Here is a 14,647-nt window from a genome sequence, read left to right as displayed (position 1 = left end):
TTGGTTCTTCCCAGACAGTAAGTGCCCAGGAGCTTTTGCAGAGATCTCTTCCCTCACCTGCGGCCCCAGAACAAGCAGGGAGCCCTGCAGCCTCGGAAAGCACCACCAGTACTTGAGGCCAGCCTATGGCCCCTGTCTGTGTTTTCTTGGGGAGACCCACAGGACAGGGACACCTCTTCCCACACACAGCCCTGAGCCCTCTCAATGCCAGTCCAAAACCCCGTGCCCTATAGGAAGCAGCCCTGCCCTGCCAGCCCTGCCAGGCCAGCATCATTACAAGGAAAGGGCCACCTCTCTTGGTCACAAGTGGGAAGCTGAGAAGAACCAAGCTCTCCACCTCCTGTGTGTTTGGTACTAAGAGCCATTTAATGGCCACATTCATAAAAAGAAAAGCTCTGTGTACAAAGTTGCCTTTGTGGAGTCAGGTGGTCTCACAGTGGTCAGCAGCCTCAGGGGGTTCAAAATGGGACAAGGCCTAAATGGGATGTGCCCAAAGTGTGTAATCACCCTGGATTCTGATGCCTCAGAATTAGGAAGGAAGGAAGGAAGGAAGGAAGGAAGGAAGGAAGGAAGGAAGGAAGGAAGGAAGGAAGGAAGGAAGGAAGGAAGGCAGCCTCATTCATAATCTTTATATATTAATCTTGTTGAAATGATATTTGGATATAGTGGGTTAAATAAGAAATACTAAATTAATTTCACCTGTTCACCTGTTTCTTGTCACCTTTTTAATGTGACTACTATGAAAATGTCCGATTACATCTATGGCTCAAGGCGTATGTCTACTGAGAGAGCCTGCAAAGGGCCTGCTTGACACGGGACCAGGATGGCTGGCCCAGCTGCCGGGCTGACAAATGAAGGCATGTGACCAGGAAGGTGTGCCCAGGCATCCCTGGAGCTGCCCACAGCTAGGACTGCAGGACACACAGGACACTGAAAGGCACCTCCCATAGACCCAAGAAAAAAATGTTCATCCCTAGGCTCCTGGTCAGGAGACTTAAAGACTCAGAATATAATTTATTTGGGGTTTTGCAATATCTGCTTTGTAAATAAAGGAACTCAGATCTAAGCTCTAAGTCCAGGATACTTTTTACAAGACTCCAGGGAGAGCTCATGAGGCCCACAAAGGAAACATGGCTTCTCTTTTGTTGGAGTCAGTGGGCCAAATGAGAGAGCCAGAAAAGCCGTCTGCCTTACACTGAAGGAAAAGAGGGTCATACAGGTACCTCTGGTTCTAGGCAGATGACCCTTCAGCTCCCTCTAGGCCTGGGGTCATCCTCCAGTTCCCTACCACCCCCAGCCATCCAATTCTGTCCTTTGCTTCTCCCTCCCATCCCCCTGTCTGGCTGTCAGTGGAACATGGGCCCCAGCTCCCTCTTTCTTGTATCTCTGGAAGAAAAGACAACAGGCCTTCAACTTGTCCACAGCAGGAGCCAGAGAAGCTACAGCTTACAGACAGGGGAGGAAGGGGATTTAACAAGCCTTGGGGGAGTCCAGTCTAAACAACCAGAGCTCACACTGATGAGTACAATTAAAAAGTGCAGGCCATCCCTCTTCTCCACTTGGTTCCTGTGTGCCTTAAAGACTGTTCTTCTAAAAACTCAGACATGGAAGGCTGAGAGATTGTTGGGGTCACCCCAAGGCAGCAAATCAAGATTGAATTTTGAGCCATGAAAGTTAGGAACCACTGGAATACTTCAGGGCTCAGCTGTGGGCCACCAAGATGGGTGTTTTCCAGGGTGACTCTGCTTCAATAGCCCTGCGATGAGATTCTGGGCACTGCTGGCATTAACAAAAAGCAGGGATGGAGATTTGCCACTCAGGAGAGGAAGTGGAAAACATGTTTGTGCTTGTCCAGCCACACATGGGTGCAATTAACTCCAGATGAGCTAACGGGAAGGCTGAAGCTTAGGAAAGGAAGCAGCACAGGCCATGGGGTGAGGGCAGAGCAGCAGAAAGGCTGAGAACCAAGAGGGCTGTCCCGCGGGCCCCTGGCTTTTGGGATGGGCTTATTTATCTCAGAGTCCCTTGAGGGCTCACATCAGGAATGGAGCCAGCTACTCTAATGTCTTCTCTCTACACAGATATTGCTACAGGAACCAAAGAATAGGTACTGGCCTCAGCTCTTCTGTCCAGGGTGAGAGAAGCCTAGAAAACTAGAGGAGAGGCTGGCTTTCCTACATACAGGCAAAATGTGGAGGCTCAGCCAACACACCCCCACACGAAAAACCTAGACGCCATCAAGACTCCGCCCTCCTTAAAACAGCCCTTAAAGTGTATTTCTGGTTTGGATCAAAATGATGCAAGTTTGTTATAGTGTGGTGTGTTAAGTATGAGAATCGGCTCTATTTGAGTTGTAAGGGTCACACTGTTCTTTAGTAATGTCATTTCTGGGGATCCTTTGGTCATGTGGACATGCGTGGACTGGTCCACAAATGTTTGACTGCCCCCAGTAAGAGACCCATTACAGGAGCAACTTCCTGGGCTGACCCCTGGGATGTGCTTGTCCCTGCTCTTACTCTGACACTGGCTGGAACCTGCAGTGTTGGACTCACAGCCCTCCCCACCCCGACTCGACCCTTCCCTGCTTAGCCGCATGGTGCCTGCTCCTCAGGACCCAACTGGTTACCAGGGAAATAGCCTGGCACCACAGCCCTCAGGTCTCATTGAGGTCATGCTTATGTCCCAGCCACCTCTGGTGATGGGGCTGCACCCTTCCTCTGCCCCAAGGCAGGGGTGAAAGCCTTCCCTTGTTCCAGTTGGGTAGTGGGGAAAGAGAGCAATGCAATTTGCTTTGAACACTTGTTTAGAAATGATCACAAATTCCTTGCTACTCTCCTCTGCCCCTGAGACAAGGCTACCCTGGGGACTTGCTTTAACCATTAGAACGTGAGAGTGACAGTTGAGGCACATTCTTGGAGACGAGTTATCAAGCAGGGGGCTTTGGAGACTGTGCTGGTGAGACCACAGGAAGAGAGAGATGTCACAAAGTCCTTTGTCCCCTCTAGCCCTTCTCTCTTAGATGGATCCCCAGGGCTGAGACTCCACCCTGGATCTCAATCCGGGGCAAATTCCAGATATTAAGGATCCCAGCTCCAATAGAAGAGCCTAATAGAGCCCAGCCCAGATTTCAGAAATAAACGTTGTTTTGGACCACGACTTTTGGGGTGATTTTTTCTACAAGCAGTAGGTACCTCAAACATTTTAGGATTCCCTGTGTGTGATCTCTGGGTGGGAGTCCACTTAATGACAGGAAATGCAGCTGCTCTTAGTCACATCTCCAGATTCAGAAGAGATGTCTGTGACCAACTTAAAACAAGACCATGTTCATCAGATTCTGTGTGTCCCATCACATCATTTCTGTTAGTAAATATCAAGAACTCTTCCTAGAGTCCTACAATCCAGGCCTCATGGGACGCTGGGGAGCTTCCAATGGAAGTGGTCCTCACTGCCCACCTATCTGCCTTTGGAACACCACTGACTCTGAGCCTGGGTCTGCTCTCCTGGGTACCTTATAGGCAAATGAATGCTCTCCAATCCACCTGCAGCATGACAGGGCTCTGGGAGAGTAGTGTCTGCGGGGCTCCTGTGGGGGAAAGGTCAGGGTTTGTATCCAAGTAGGGTGGGTTTGGGATTCTGAACTCTACTGGGGAAATTCACCATTGCTCTGCATGGAAATGTGGATTTGATAAAATAACTTACCCCCCAGAAACAGCAATAGAACATAAGCAGACCCACATAAAGACAGTGTCCTTCTGGCACCATGAGTCCCTTGGCAGGACCTGTCCCCGGATTCCTACAGGTCTTGCTTCTTCCAGCTCAGTGGACAGAGCATCAGACCTATGAGGAATCTGCTCAGTGGACATGATTTTGGGGAGAATAGTCCACCCCCAGAGGTAATCTGAAATTTCTAATTATTTAATTCATGGGAGATAACATTTGAAAATTGGTAGGTAGAAGGCAGGGATTCAGGACATCCAGCAATATACAGGACAGTTTACAAATGAAGATGTGTCCTGCTTGACTGCATATAACCTTCCTGACATTCACAAAGAGAAAAAACAAAACTCTTCATGAGAGCCTGGATCTAAGGCTGTTTTACATGAAAAACATAAGGTCTATATTTTTCTGCTTCATTTTAATATATGATGATTATTTCAAGGGTGTGAGAACCAAGCTAAGAATGCATTTTTTATTTGAAAACTTACTAACACTTGGAGTTTTACGAGCAGTACCACTCCTAGATTTGAAGGCATATCTGTGTCTGTCCATACTTGTCCCTGTCACGTGCATATGGAGTCTTCGTACATACACACATAGTTTATGTAAACTTTATTTCAAGGGTCAAATATAAAGGTTTCCTATCTTCTCTGAAATTCAAACTTATCAAAAGAATGGGTACAATACTAAAATTCGTTTTGCTGTATTATAAATTACTTTCCTCTGAATTCTCCTTTGATTGTAGAGCATTAAATTGATATTAAGGATCCCAGCTCCAATAGAACAGCCTAATAGAGCCCAGCCCAGATTTCATGGAGGGCCTCTGAGCCTCACACACCCAAATGCATTGTGAACCAAAGTTCATTTAAAAATAGTAGCGGGATCATGAAAAAATATTTGTTGTAAAAGGGGTGCTGAGTGGGCTTGAGTTAAGAAGACTTGGCTGTAAGGCTCTAAGCAAAGCTTGTTAGAAAAGGAGCACATACAAATATGTCACAATGAATCCCACTATCATGATAATTATAATGCGCCAATCAAAATGCTTTTAAAAAGAAATTCAGGTCCTCAGGCCTGCTCCAGACATTAAAGTCTGGCTTTGAGCAGGTACCTGATCTACTCAGGAAGGTTAACTGCTGCTTTACGACTCCTGGGTCCAGTTAAAGGGGATACCCAGGCCTACAATGCATAGCTCTCTGCCTTTGGTCTACAATGCAGTTGAGTGTGCGAGGCTCAGAGGCCCTTGGCCAGCAGAACCTGCCCTGCCTGGGCTACAGAGTACCAGCCTGAGGCCGCTGACAAGGGTTCATATCAGGCCGAAGTCAAGCTGCCAGGAGCTGCAGGAGCCAAGCGGAGCTGTTTGAAAAGAACTTCAGCAACAATTGCAATGGAAGGCCAAAGGAAAATTCCTCAGCAATGGCCAGCCTCCAGAGAGCAGAGGTTTTCTTGAATAAAAATGTGGAAGGCTTGGGTTGAGGATGGGTCTGGGCCTTTATCAACCTCCTTGGCTGTCCTCTCTGTCACATGGGAGCCATGCGGGCTGTCACACAGGGCATGGAGGAGTCAAGTCGGGTGCCCAGACCATGGCAGGTGGTCAGATAACTCCAAACAGCTGACTTGGGCTTTTAGATGTTCTGCACAGGTGCAAACAAGGCTGTGTGGAGCCCACCCTGGGGCTAGAGGTCACAGCAGCTGGGATCCCGATTCTCTGCATGAGAATCCTGAATGTCTTGCTTTATTTCCCTGGCCCTGCTTCAGGCCCCACAGGGCCTGGAACTTAGGATAAGTCAGGCTTTATTATATCTAAGCCCTAGCAGAGCTCCCTTAGAACACAGCTGGCTTGAGAACTTATGTGGCTTCCAAATTCCAACAGTTGAGAGCAGGGCATCTGGGAAACAAACCTATTTGTCCACCATTTGTTGTGCATCTGTCATGGGCCAAATTCCAAGGAGAACGGGTCATGTGCATGGCCCCTGCCTTACACTGTGTCCTCTGGAAGAGCTGTAAATGCCAACGCCCATGCACCACATGTGTCATGAGCTCAGGGGAGCAGTCAAGGGTTGGAAACAAGAGAAATGTTCAGGTGCCACTCATATGGTGGCAGACGCCATGAAGGAGGGTAGCTTTGGAGGACAGCACATAGCCACATACAAAACTGGTGTCAAGGGTACCAACACCAGAGGAGAGAGATCAGGGCTGCAGCCCTCATGCCATGATTGGGAGCAGAGTATATGGGTGTTCTCTGCTGTCTCTGCAATCCCCACCCATCCTTGCTCAGCCTCTGGAGGCTGACCTTCTCATTGGAGCTCCCTCCCTTGTCCTTCTGCTTGGCCACACCATGGGGACACAGCAGCCAGAGAGTCCAACAGGGGAGAAGAAAGGCTAAGGAATGCACCACCCTGGCCTTCTCCTACTGCTGGCTTGTGGTTGAGTCTCCTTCCTAAGGCCCCTGTGGATGACACATCCCGACAGCAGCAGCGTTCACACAATCCTGGAACAACTCTTTCCCTTTCCTCTTGAGGTCTAGGGTAGAAACAGCTTCCTATGGATGCTGGTCCCTGGGTGTGTCTCCTCAGCTTTGCCTACACCTCTGGGGGAGTGTTCCCTCTATAAATACACTCAGTTTTTCTGTGTGAGGGTCTCCTCCACACGCCCTAACGACTGAATCTCTTTCTAGAGCCATGACCTGGATGAATAGTGATCATTATGTATAATTATAAACAAATGTCAAGCATCTCTCTTTCTTCTCTTCTCTTTTTCTTTTGTGACTTAGAACAAGCCCATGAGACCTGGTACACTCCCATGTGTCAGATGAGGAAGACATGCACAGGGAATGTTCTCGGAGGCTAAGTAAAGAAATGTGTTTGGAACTGGAATCTGAGAGCCCAGCTTTTACCATGGCTCATTCTGAGAGTGAGCATTCCCTGGCCGTTTTAGAAATTCTCGGGGGAGAAAGAGGTAGGAGTGGGGAACGCTCAGAGAACAGTCACGGGTTGAACAAGAAAGGCAGCAGGAAAGGATACTCAGGTTGGACAGGAAAAGAAAGACGAGGAGACTAGGCAAGTCCTACCTGTCTGCCAGGTGAACCCTCATAAGAACTATCTATCCAAGAAAGGGCTTGTCAAGTCACTGTCATGAACGAGGAAACTCAAGTTCAGAAATAATCTAGGAATGTGTCCAAAAACTCAGTCTCCAGAGGCAGAGTCCTAATGCAACCCCAGACTCATCCATGACACAGCCTCTTCCAGGAGAATGGTATGAGAGCAGTTAGGGATCTCAGAAATGGAGGAGGAGGGATTTGAGGAAAAGGGGCATTTAAATCACAGCAGCAGTGACCACAGTTTATTTTAGCAGTGTCTAAGGGAAACACATCTCACTTCCTTTGCTTACCAGTCATAGGTAAATAATCCTGACTCGGGATGATTTTTCTACCAAGGTGATACTTTGCCCAGCATCTTGTGCCTATTTGTGGGCAGAGTATCCGCCTGTTCCAGACATGATCTTATCGGTTTCTTACCTCTGGATTTCCTCTTGTGAAACACAGACTGCCAGACAATGACCAGAGTGAAGAGCAGAACGCTGAGGATCCCCACACAGCACACAAGGACGGCATACATGTAGAGATCTGAAATGCAAGGACACATCCGGGTGGTCATCAGGAGAAACACACAAAATCAGTTTTGAAAAAATGGAATTCTAAAACTCCCACAGTAAAGTAATCAAGGTAAAGTGCGGTATTGGTAGAGGCCTAGACACACACCAAAGAAACAGAGCAGAGAGCCCAGAAAGAGATCCACACAAGTAGACTCAATTGATTTTGGACAACTGCAAAAACAATTCAATGGGGGAAGGATAGCCTTTCAATAAATGGCACTGGAGCAATTAGCAAAAAATAAAATTATAATTAACCTCTCATGCTATATAAAAATTAACTCAAAGTGAACCACAAGCCTGAAATTAAAATGCAAACTAGAAAACTTATAGAAAAAACATAGGAGAAAAATCCTTGGGATCTAAGACTAGGCAAAGAGTTCTTAGACTTGACACCTAAAGTACCCTTCACGTAAGTAAAAGTTGAAGGTAGACGGTAGAATTCAGTGGTAAAGCTGATGCCTAGCATGCCCGAGAGGCCCTGAGTTCAATCCTCAGCACTGCAAAAAGAAAAAGGAAAGAAAGAAAAAGAAAAGAAAAGAAAACCTGACTCATCAACACTGAAAAATCTTGTTCTGTAAACAACCATATGTAGAGAAGCAAAAGTAAAGTTACAGACTGGGAGAAAATAGTTGCAATCTGCATATCCAATAGAGGATTAGAACCTACAATATAAAAGACTCTTAAAGCTCAACAGTAAAATATGAATGACAATCCTCTTAAGGAAAATGGATAAAACATGCAAAGACATTTCATCAAGGAGAAGTACACTGGCAAATAAACACATGAGAACATGTTCAATTTCCTGGGTCATTAAATAAATGTAAAATGAAACCCCATTGAGATATCCCATACACCATTCACAATGGTTCAAAGAAAAAATAGTGATAACACAAAATGCTGGCAAGGGTGCAGATAAACTGGTTCTTGGGCAATGGCAATATAAAATGGTACGACCACTTTGGAAAATGAAAATGTCCAAATCATTTGCTGTTGGCCACTCAGTGTTTCTACCTGTTGTCCCCATAACAAATGATTCTTCAGCCTTAATGCATCTCTCACATTATGCTCGTAAACTTAAGTTCCCAGAAGTGGAACTGCCAAGTCAACAGGAGCGCACTTTTGCAAAGCCCTTGGGATATGGAGATGCTGATAGTTAAGTGCTTAAACTGTAAAGGCCAATGGGCTGGGGGTTGCAGGTAGAAGAGGTGACAGGTGATTGGCTTCCCAGGGGAGCCTGGAGATGCAGGTCAGGATGATGGTCAGTGAAAGGGAAGGGTGAGGGAGGTAGAATTAAACATTCAGGTTGTTTTAACTCTCTCCTTCCCAGCCCAGGGCCCATGGAGGCCCAGTGCAGCCTCTACCTTGGAGTCCATGAGATCCTCATATTTTCTTATTGCTGGTCAGCATTTTTTAACACAATTAGCATTTATTCAAGTTTTTAAGGAGAGTTGTAGATGATGGTAGGAAAGATAGTAAGGCTGCAGGGTTGGGTTGTGGCAAATGGTGCAGATTTCAACAGTAGTTTTTAAATGTCCAGGGTGTCAAAAGAAGTATTTTAACACTAGGATTAAGTTGGGTTTAGCAGTCAAGTCCCAGCCACTTCTGAGTGTGGCCTTTGTCTTCATTTCTCTATTTCCTACCATTTAGAACATAACAGGTTTTTCAATTAAGATTCAATGAGACTATGAAAATCCAGTTTTGGATTAAGAGTGAAATAGGTTTACCACTCCCTATTTCATTGCCGATGTTTAAGTGCATGGGTTCAAACCAGTTGCAAATACAACTCTGGGATTCCCTTTTCTCTCCTTAAAATGGGCTCAAAGGACTAATATGGGAATTAAATGAGTTAACATACCAAAGTGCTTGCCAGTATCATTCTTGGTGCACATCTGACTTAACAAAATATCTTGAAGGCACTGTCCTAACTTCTGAACCCTTACATGGCTCCCAATAAAATACAAGTGACCACACTTTTTTCAATAAAGCAATTGACAAAAAGTTGTTGTTGTTGTTGTTGTTGTTGTTGTTATTATTACTATTATTATTTTAAATAAAGCAATTGTCTTAAGCGGGGATCACTCGGAAGCCAGACATGGAAAACTGCAACCACAGACAAGGGCCTGAGCTCCTCAGCCCACACCCAAGTGACAAGGAGGCTTCGTGGAATGGAGCAAAGTCCTCTGCGAAGTGTAGTCTTTAGGCTTCGAAAGGGAACTCAGCTACTGAAGGAAAAGCCAGGAAGTTGGGGGACAGCAGTGAAGGGTTAGGAGTAATGCATAACTGAAAAGTGTTGGGAGCCCCAGAGATGGGTTTAGATACTCACCTGTATTTCCCAACACCAGTACCTTCACCCGATCCAGGGATGCCATCTTGCCACTCCTGGTCAGCATTTTTACTTAAGCTAGTTTAAGTAGTTTTTTTCCCCTGGTAATGTAGAAGTCTGGACTAAAAATAAAATACAGTCTGCCCCCTATATCTGTGGCTTCCAAATCCATGGATTCAATTAAGATGGTATCAAAAATATTTTAGAAACAAAATTGCAACTCTACTGAACATGTTCAGACTTTTTTTTCTTTTCAATACTCCTAGACATTGTAGCACAACAACTATTTGTCTAGTATAATAAGTTTTATAAGTTATCCAGAAAAGATTTAAAGTATACAGTAGGATGTATATAGGTTATATTCAAGTTCAGGAGAAGGGTGAAACTACACTAATATTTAAGGGAGTTGGACAGGTGGATGACTCAAGGAAAAGTCTCCAACAAATGAACCCAGAGTCAGTTATGGAAACAGAGAACTGGAGGGAAAGTTCTAGAAGCATTATAAAGCCTTATAATAACTCCATAATAGCATCAAGTGCTACTGGAAAACACCCTCTGGGTTTTCCCACCCAGAGGCTACTGGGAAAGTCCTGGAATAAAGCCACATCAGTGGGATAGGGGACAGAAGCCAGATTAGAAGTTATGGCATTACTAGGTTGTGAGGTACTCAACACAGATATAAAGAAAGCTCTTTTCTATGACTAAAATCAAAACTGCCCTTTTATGGAGACACCTGTGTCTCCCACAGAGAGATTGATAGATAATAGGGTGGAGAACTGTGGAGTGGTCATTCAGGACACAGACTCAGGCCTCCATTTTAACAACTCAAAATTTAGCAATGGGACACTTGGACTATGGACAAAACACTCGATGACAAACTGAAGGACAGAGTTCACAGACCAGGATTCACAACAGGATATGAAGACTCAGGACCGGCCAGAACACAGTGACCCCAAGGCCAGTCCATGATTCATACACCATTGAGCAAAGTGTTTCAGGAAGAGAAACGCAGAGCCATGTATGGTAAATAGCATGGTCACGGTGCCGAGCCAGATGGAACTGAGGCAGGAGGTTGCAACGCCCACCTCAAAGGAATTCGAGATGTGAGCCCCTGGACCAAAAAGGTAGGGCAAACTGGCTTCGGGTTTCTCCTTTCAGTGAGACAAACTGTCTTCCTAACGTTTCCTTTCTGTGCCACTGGAGCAGAGCAGCCTAACCCTTAGATTTGGGACTGTAGGGAATAAGGTGGAAGCAGGTTGCAGGTGAGCATCACACTGGCCATCCTCATGCAGCGGCATACTGTGCACATCTGGGGCTCACTCAACCCAGGCAGGAGGCAAAGGGTTCCAGGCCCAAGTTATAGTTTCAGATTGCTTGCAGCCACCTCCATGTGCCACAAAGGCACTAGCTCTCAACAGGCAGCTATGGCTACAGAATCATAAAACATCTGGCCAGTCTGGAGGCCTCAGTTCCTCCGCCAAGCACACAAGCCCCAGGGGCTGTGGACGGTGGCCAGAAGGCACCAACCACCCCTATGTGGGTGTCTATACTCACTGGGGTGGTCATAGCTGCTTTTCGTTCTGTTCTTGAAGCTCTAAGAACTTTAAAAATTGTCACTTGTCCAGAAGGAGAAAAATTCAGAATACCTGGGGCGTCCTGGCTTGGGAAGCAACTGGTTCTCCTGAAGTTCTAATTTTTTTTTTCTTCTGTTCCAATCATTCCTTTTGCTGCATAAAGACAAGCCGTCTTGCTGATTCTACTCAAAATACTGACACCACTGCCCTCCCCTGGTGTTCACTACAAAGGCTAACCTTCCCCCACCCCCCACCAGTCATTGAAGCCAGGGTCACAAACTTAGAAGATTCCAAGGCCACATTTCCCAGTGACAGCTGGGGAAAAGCAGCGCCGCGCCTCAGTTCTCAGGCAGGATTGTCGGCCTGAGGTTGCCCTGTCTTCCAACTTGTCCTTTAACTATTTATGAAATAAAAAGCTCTCTAATTATAAATGTTCTCTCAAAAGTTTCAAACCTCAGATTTGGTCAAACAACACTGATCCATCAGCTGAAGCTAAACCTTCAGATTCAAATTTAACAAAACATCTGCATTTAACCAACTCTGTAATCAGCTTTTAAAATGCCACATAGGTCTGGGGGTGTGGTGCTGAGGGCCATTACCAAGTAGGATTGACGCACGAAATTTCCTTGCCAAGCATACCCCATGCTGCTTAGAGGACATTCGATGGGACATTGCATGCATGCTTTAATAAGGTGACCTTGCTCAAGGACCAAGGCGGATCCGGGTTTAGAGCTGATCAGGTTTGAGGAAGTAACCGGCTCCTTGAGTTTAAGGCGTTGCCAGTTTAAGATAATGGGTTTTAGGGAAGTTAGAGGTTGAAGATTATTGCTGGGATTAGGGTGTTCCTGTTGCTTGTTCCCGTTGAGTTCTCGTGAGATTAAAATGGGATTTGGAGATAGCCTCGTGGAGTAGGTGAATTGTGCGGGAGACGGCAGAACGCGTTTGCCCCTGGACCTGTGTGGAGGCGGTGTGAGAGCGGGAATAAAGAATTGCTGTTTGAACCTACAAAGCTGTGAGTGCCTCGTGATTCTGGTGCCAAGCCGAGACCTTGGCAGTGTGGTTCAATGGTAGAGTGCTTGCCCAGCATTCATGAGACCCTGGATTCAATTTCCAACATAACAAGTAATTCCAATACTTGGGTCATAGTCCTGAATTCGTTTCCAGTTTTATCTTTTGCCATTGGACTTCCTAAGACACTATGGCCATTTTAAGAAAATGCCCAGGCCTCTCCTAAACAGATGGTACAGCCAGTAGGCTACAGTGGTTGCATGTGCCACCGGGAGGATGAGACAGGGGTAACAATGTCAGTGTGCCAGCACCCAACTAAGGTGGGCGAGGTGGATGGTACCTATTACCTGGGAAGCCAGGAGAGACATTCAGTACAACTTTGAAACACACTGCCCCAGAATTCCTCAGCACAAAGAAACCCACTCTCCCCCTAACACTAAATCAAGAAAAGCAGATTCAGTAGCTTACATTTTTTTCAGGGCAAATGCAAGACTCTATGAGATTGCAGCTCTGGAAATAAAACTCTGTGTACTTCTTCTTCTTCTTCTCCTTCATCTTTTTTTTTCCTTTAATGCATACTGTAATACCATCTTGCTCAGGGCAAAATACCTGAGCGATAGCCCAGAGGGATTTTAACTCACTCCAGCAACTCATCAAGAGGTCTGACAATCAATGCTTGTTTTGTTCAGCAGGCACAGAGCCAGGCCAAGTGAGGCCCCAAGAGAATGGATATCCGTCCACAACCCACACTGAAGCTCTCCCATCCAGGAACAAAAGGGCAAAAGGCCTGGGATCCTGAGCCAGGGAGTTTCAACTGCACCCCTGACCTCTCTCTAAAACTGGGGCAGGTTAAAAAAGCAAAACACATGGACTTTGCTGCTGCTGCTGCTGCGGCTGCTGCTGCTACAGCTGCTGCTGCTACTACTACTGCTGCTGAAATCATAGGAAATGAAGGCTTGTAAACAGCCTCCCTGAGGCATGCATGATGCATAGGACGTCAGTGCTAACTTTCTAAAGGGACTTGATTTTCTCTCCTGAGAAGAAAGTACAAACTGCGTTACAGATCTCATGCAGAGGGTTAGGTTGGAAGAAAATCTGATATTCTATAGCTATACATGAATTACAAATGATTGCTAATTATGCTAAGTGTTTTAGAGATTCTGATTATGCTGCAAGGTGTGGCAAGGCTAAACACTGCAGTCCTTCCAAATGCATGAGGTCTTGATCCTGGTACCATCTTATTTTTAAAACATGGTCTTCCAAACCACTCACATCAAAACCACCTGAGGTCCTGAGAAAGTGCAAATTCTTTCACCCATTCCTAATGTAATAATCAGAATCTTAGGGGTGGAGCCCTGAGCCTCACCAGAAGATTCTTAGTATCTCATGATACACAGGGTTTTCCCTGTCACATTCCTCATCTCCAAAACTGAAATGCATCACAGGTCACAGGGCAGCTCCAGACACTTGGGGTAAAAATTATTTAGGCTGCTTCTATTTTACTAAATTGCAACAAAAAGGGTAAAGTTTAATTTTTTTTTTTTTTTTACTATTTCACTCTATGGAGAATAATGTCACTTTCATCTCTAAGTAAGCAGTCCCTGAATGAGAGACTGAGGGAAGAAACAGGATAATATTCTAGAAAAAAAAGTCATCAGATAAAGAAAAAGGAGTTCTGAAAGGTGCAGAAGAAAATTCAGGGGATACAAAGAATCATTGTTGGAGTAAAGCTCAATCTAAGCAATGAAATACGCATGCCTATAAAACTAAACAAAGAATTCTAGAAAACCATTAGGATAAGGAGTTTGCAAATTCATGGTTTGAAAATGATGTTAATAATTAAATTTCTGTTTTTCTAGAACAGAAGTTGCCTCCATGCATTGTTTTATCACTAGTTACTGGAAGAGTGGGTTCAAATCCAAGTGCTCTCACCATAAGGTCACCGTCCTTCTGCCGCCCACTAGTTGGGTTTATGCCTCTTAGATCCTCTGGCTAGGTTATCCTCATCAATAAATCCCATGCCTTTGCAAGACATAATCCTCCCCAAGTCTGACCCTCTTTTATCATCAGCCAGTCTCTCCATGATCAAAGGCTCTGCCTGAGAACTTACAAAATACGTACTTTCATTGCTCATGGTTATAATCCTCAGTAACTTTGTGATAATAATTTCTCTATACTTCTTGAAAGGAGGGTCCTGCAGCCTCAGGACTCTTGACATTTGGGGCCAGATTCTTTGATGCTAGGACTGTCTTCTATTTACTTAACATCTTCTCTGGCCTCTATCCATTCAGTGTCAGTAGCACCCCCACAGTTGTGACAACCCAAAATGTCTCTAGATTTTGAGAAATGTCCCCCAGAGAGACAAAATTACCAC

General features: G+C 45.5%; 1 protein-coding gene and 1 long non-coding RNA gene across 3 annotated transcripts in view; one reads left to right on the top strand and one right to left on the bottom strand.

Moving 5' to 3' along the window:
* Positions 1-14,647, bottom strand: part of Vstm4 (V-set and transmembrane domain containing 4) — an 89,860-nt gene that overhangs the window by 43,466 nt on the left and 31,747 nt on the right. For both annotated transcript variants that reach the window (XR_013436227.1, XM_005339070.5), the window contains exon 4: positions 7,232-7,339. Coding sequence is in view for 1 of the 2 variants with exons in the window: in XM_005339070.5 (XP_005339127.2) it covers positions 7,232-7,339 (108 nt within the window). In the remaining variant the exon portion in view is untranslated. The remainder of the gene's footprint in view (positions 1-7,231; positions 7,340-14,647) is intronic.
* Positions 10,564-14,600, top strand: LOC144376127 (uncharacterized). The gene is made up of 2 exons (XR_013436228.1): positions 10,564-10,815; positions 12,963-14,600. It is a non-coding gene; the product is annotated as an uncharacterized LOC144376127 (long non-coding RNA).

The sequence above is a fragment of the Ictidomys tridecemlineatus genome, chromosome 1 (genome assembly GCF_052094955.1).
Source record: "Ictidomys tridecemlineatus isolate mIctTri1 chromosome 1, mIctTri1.hap1, whole genome shotgun sequence".
NCBI lineage: Eukaryota > Metazoa > Chordata > Mammalia > Rodentia > Sciuridae > Ictidomys > Ictidomys tridecemlineatus.
The sequence above is the reverse complement of the archived record's forward strand: the minus strand, read 5'-3'. Positions and strand labels throughout refer to the sequence as shown.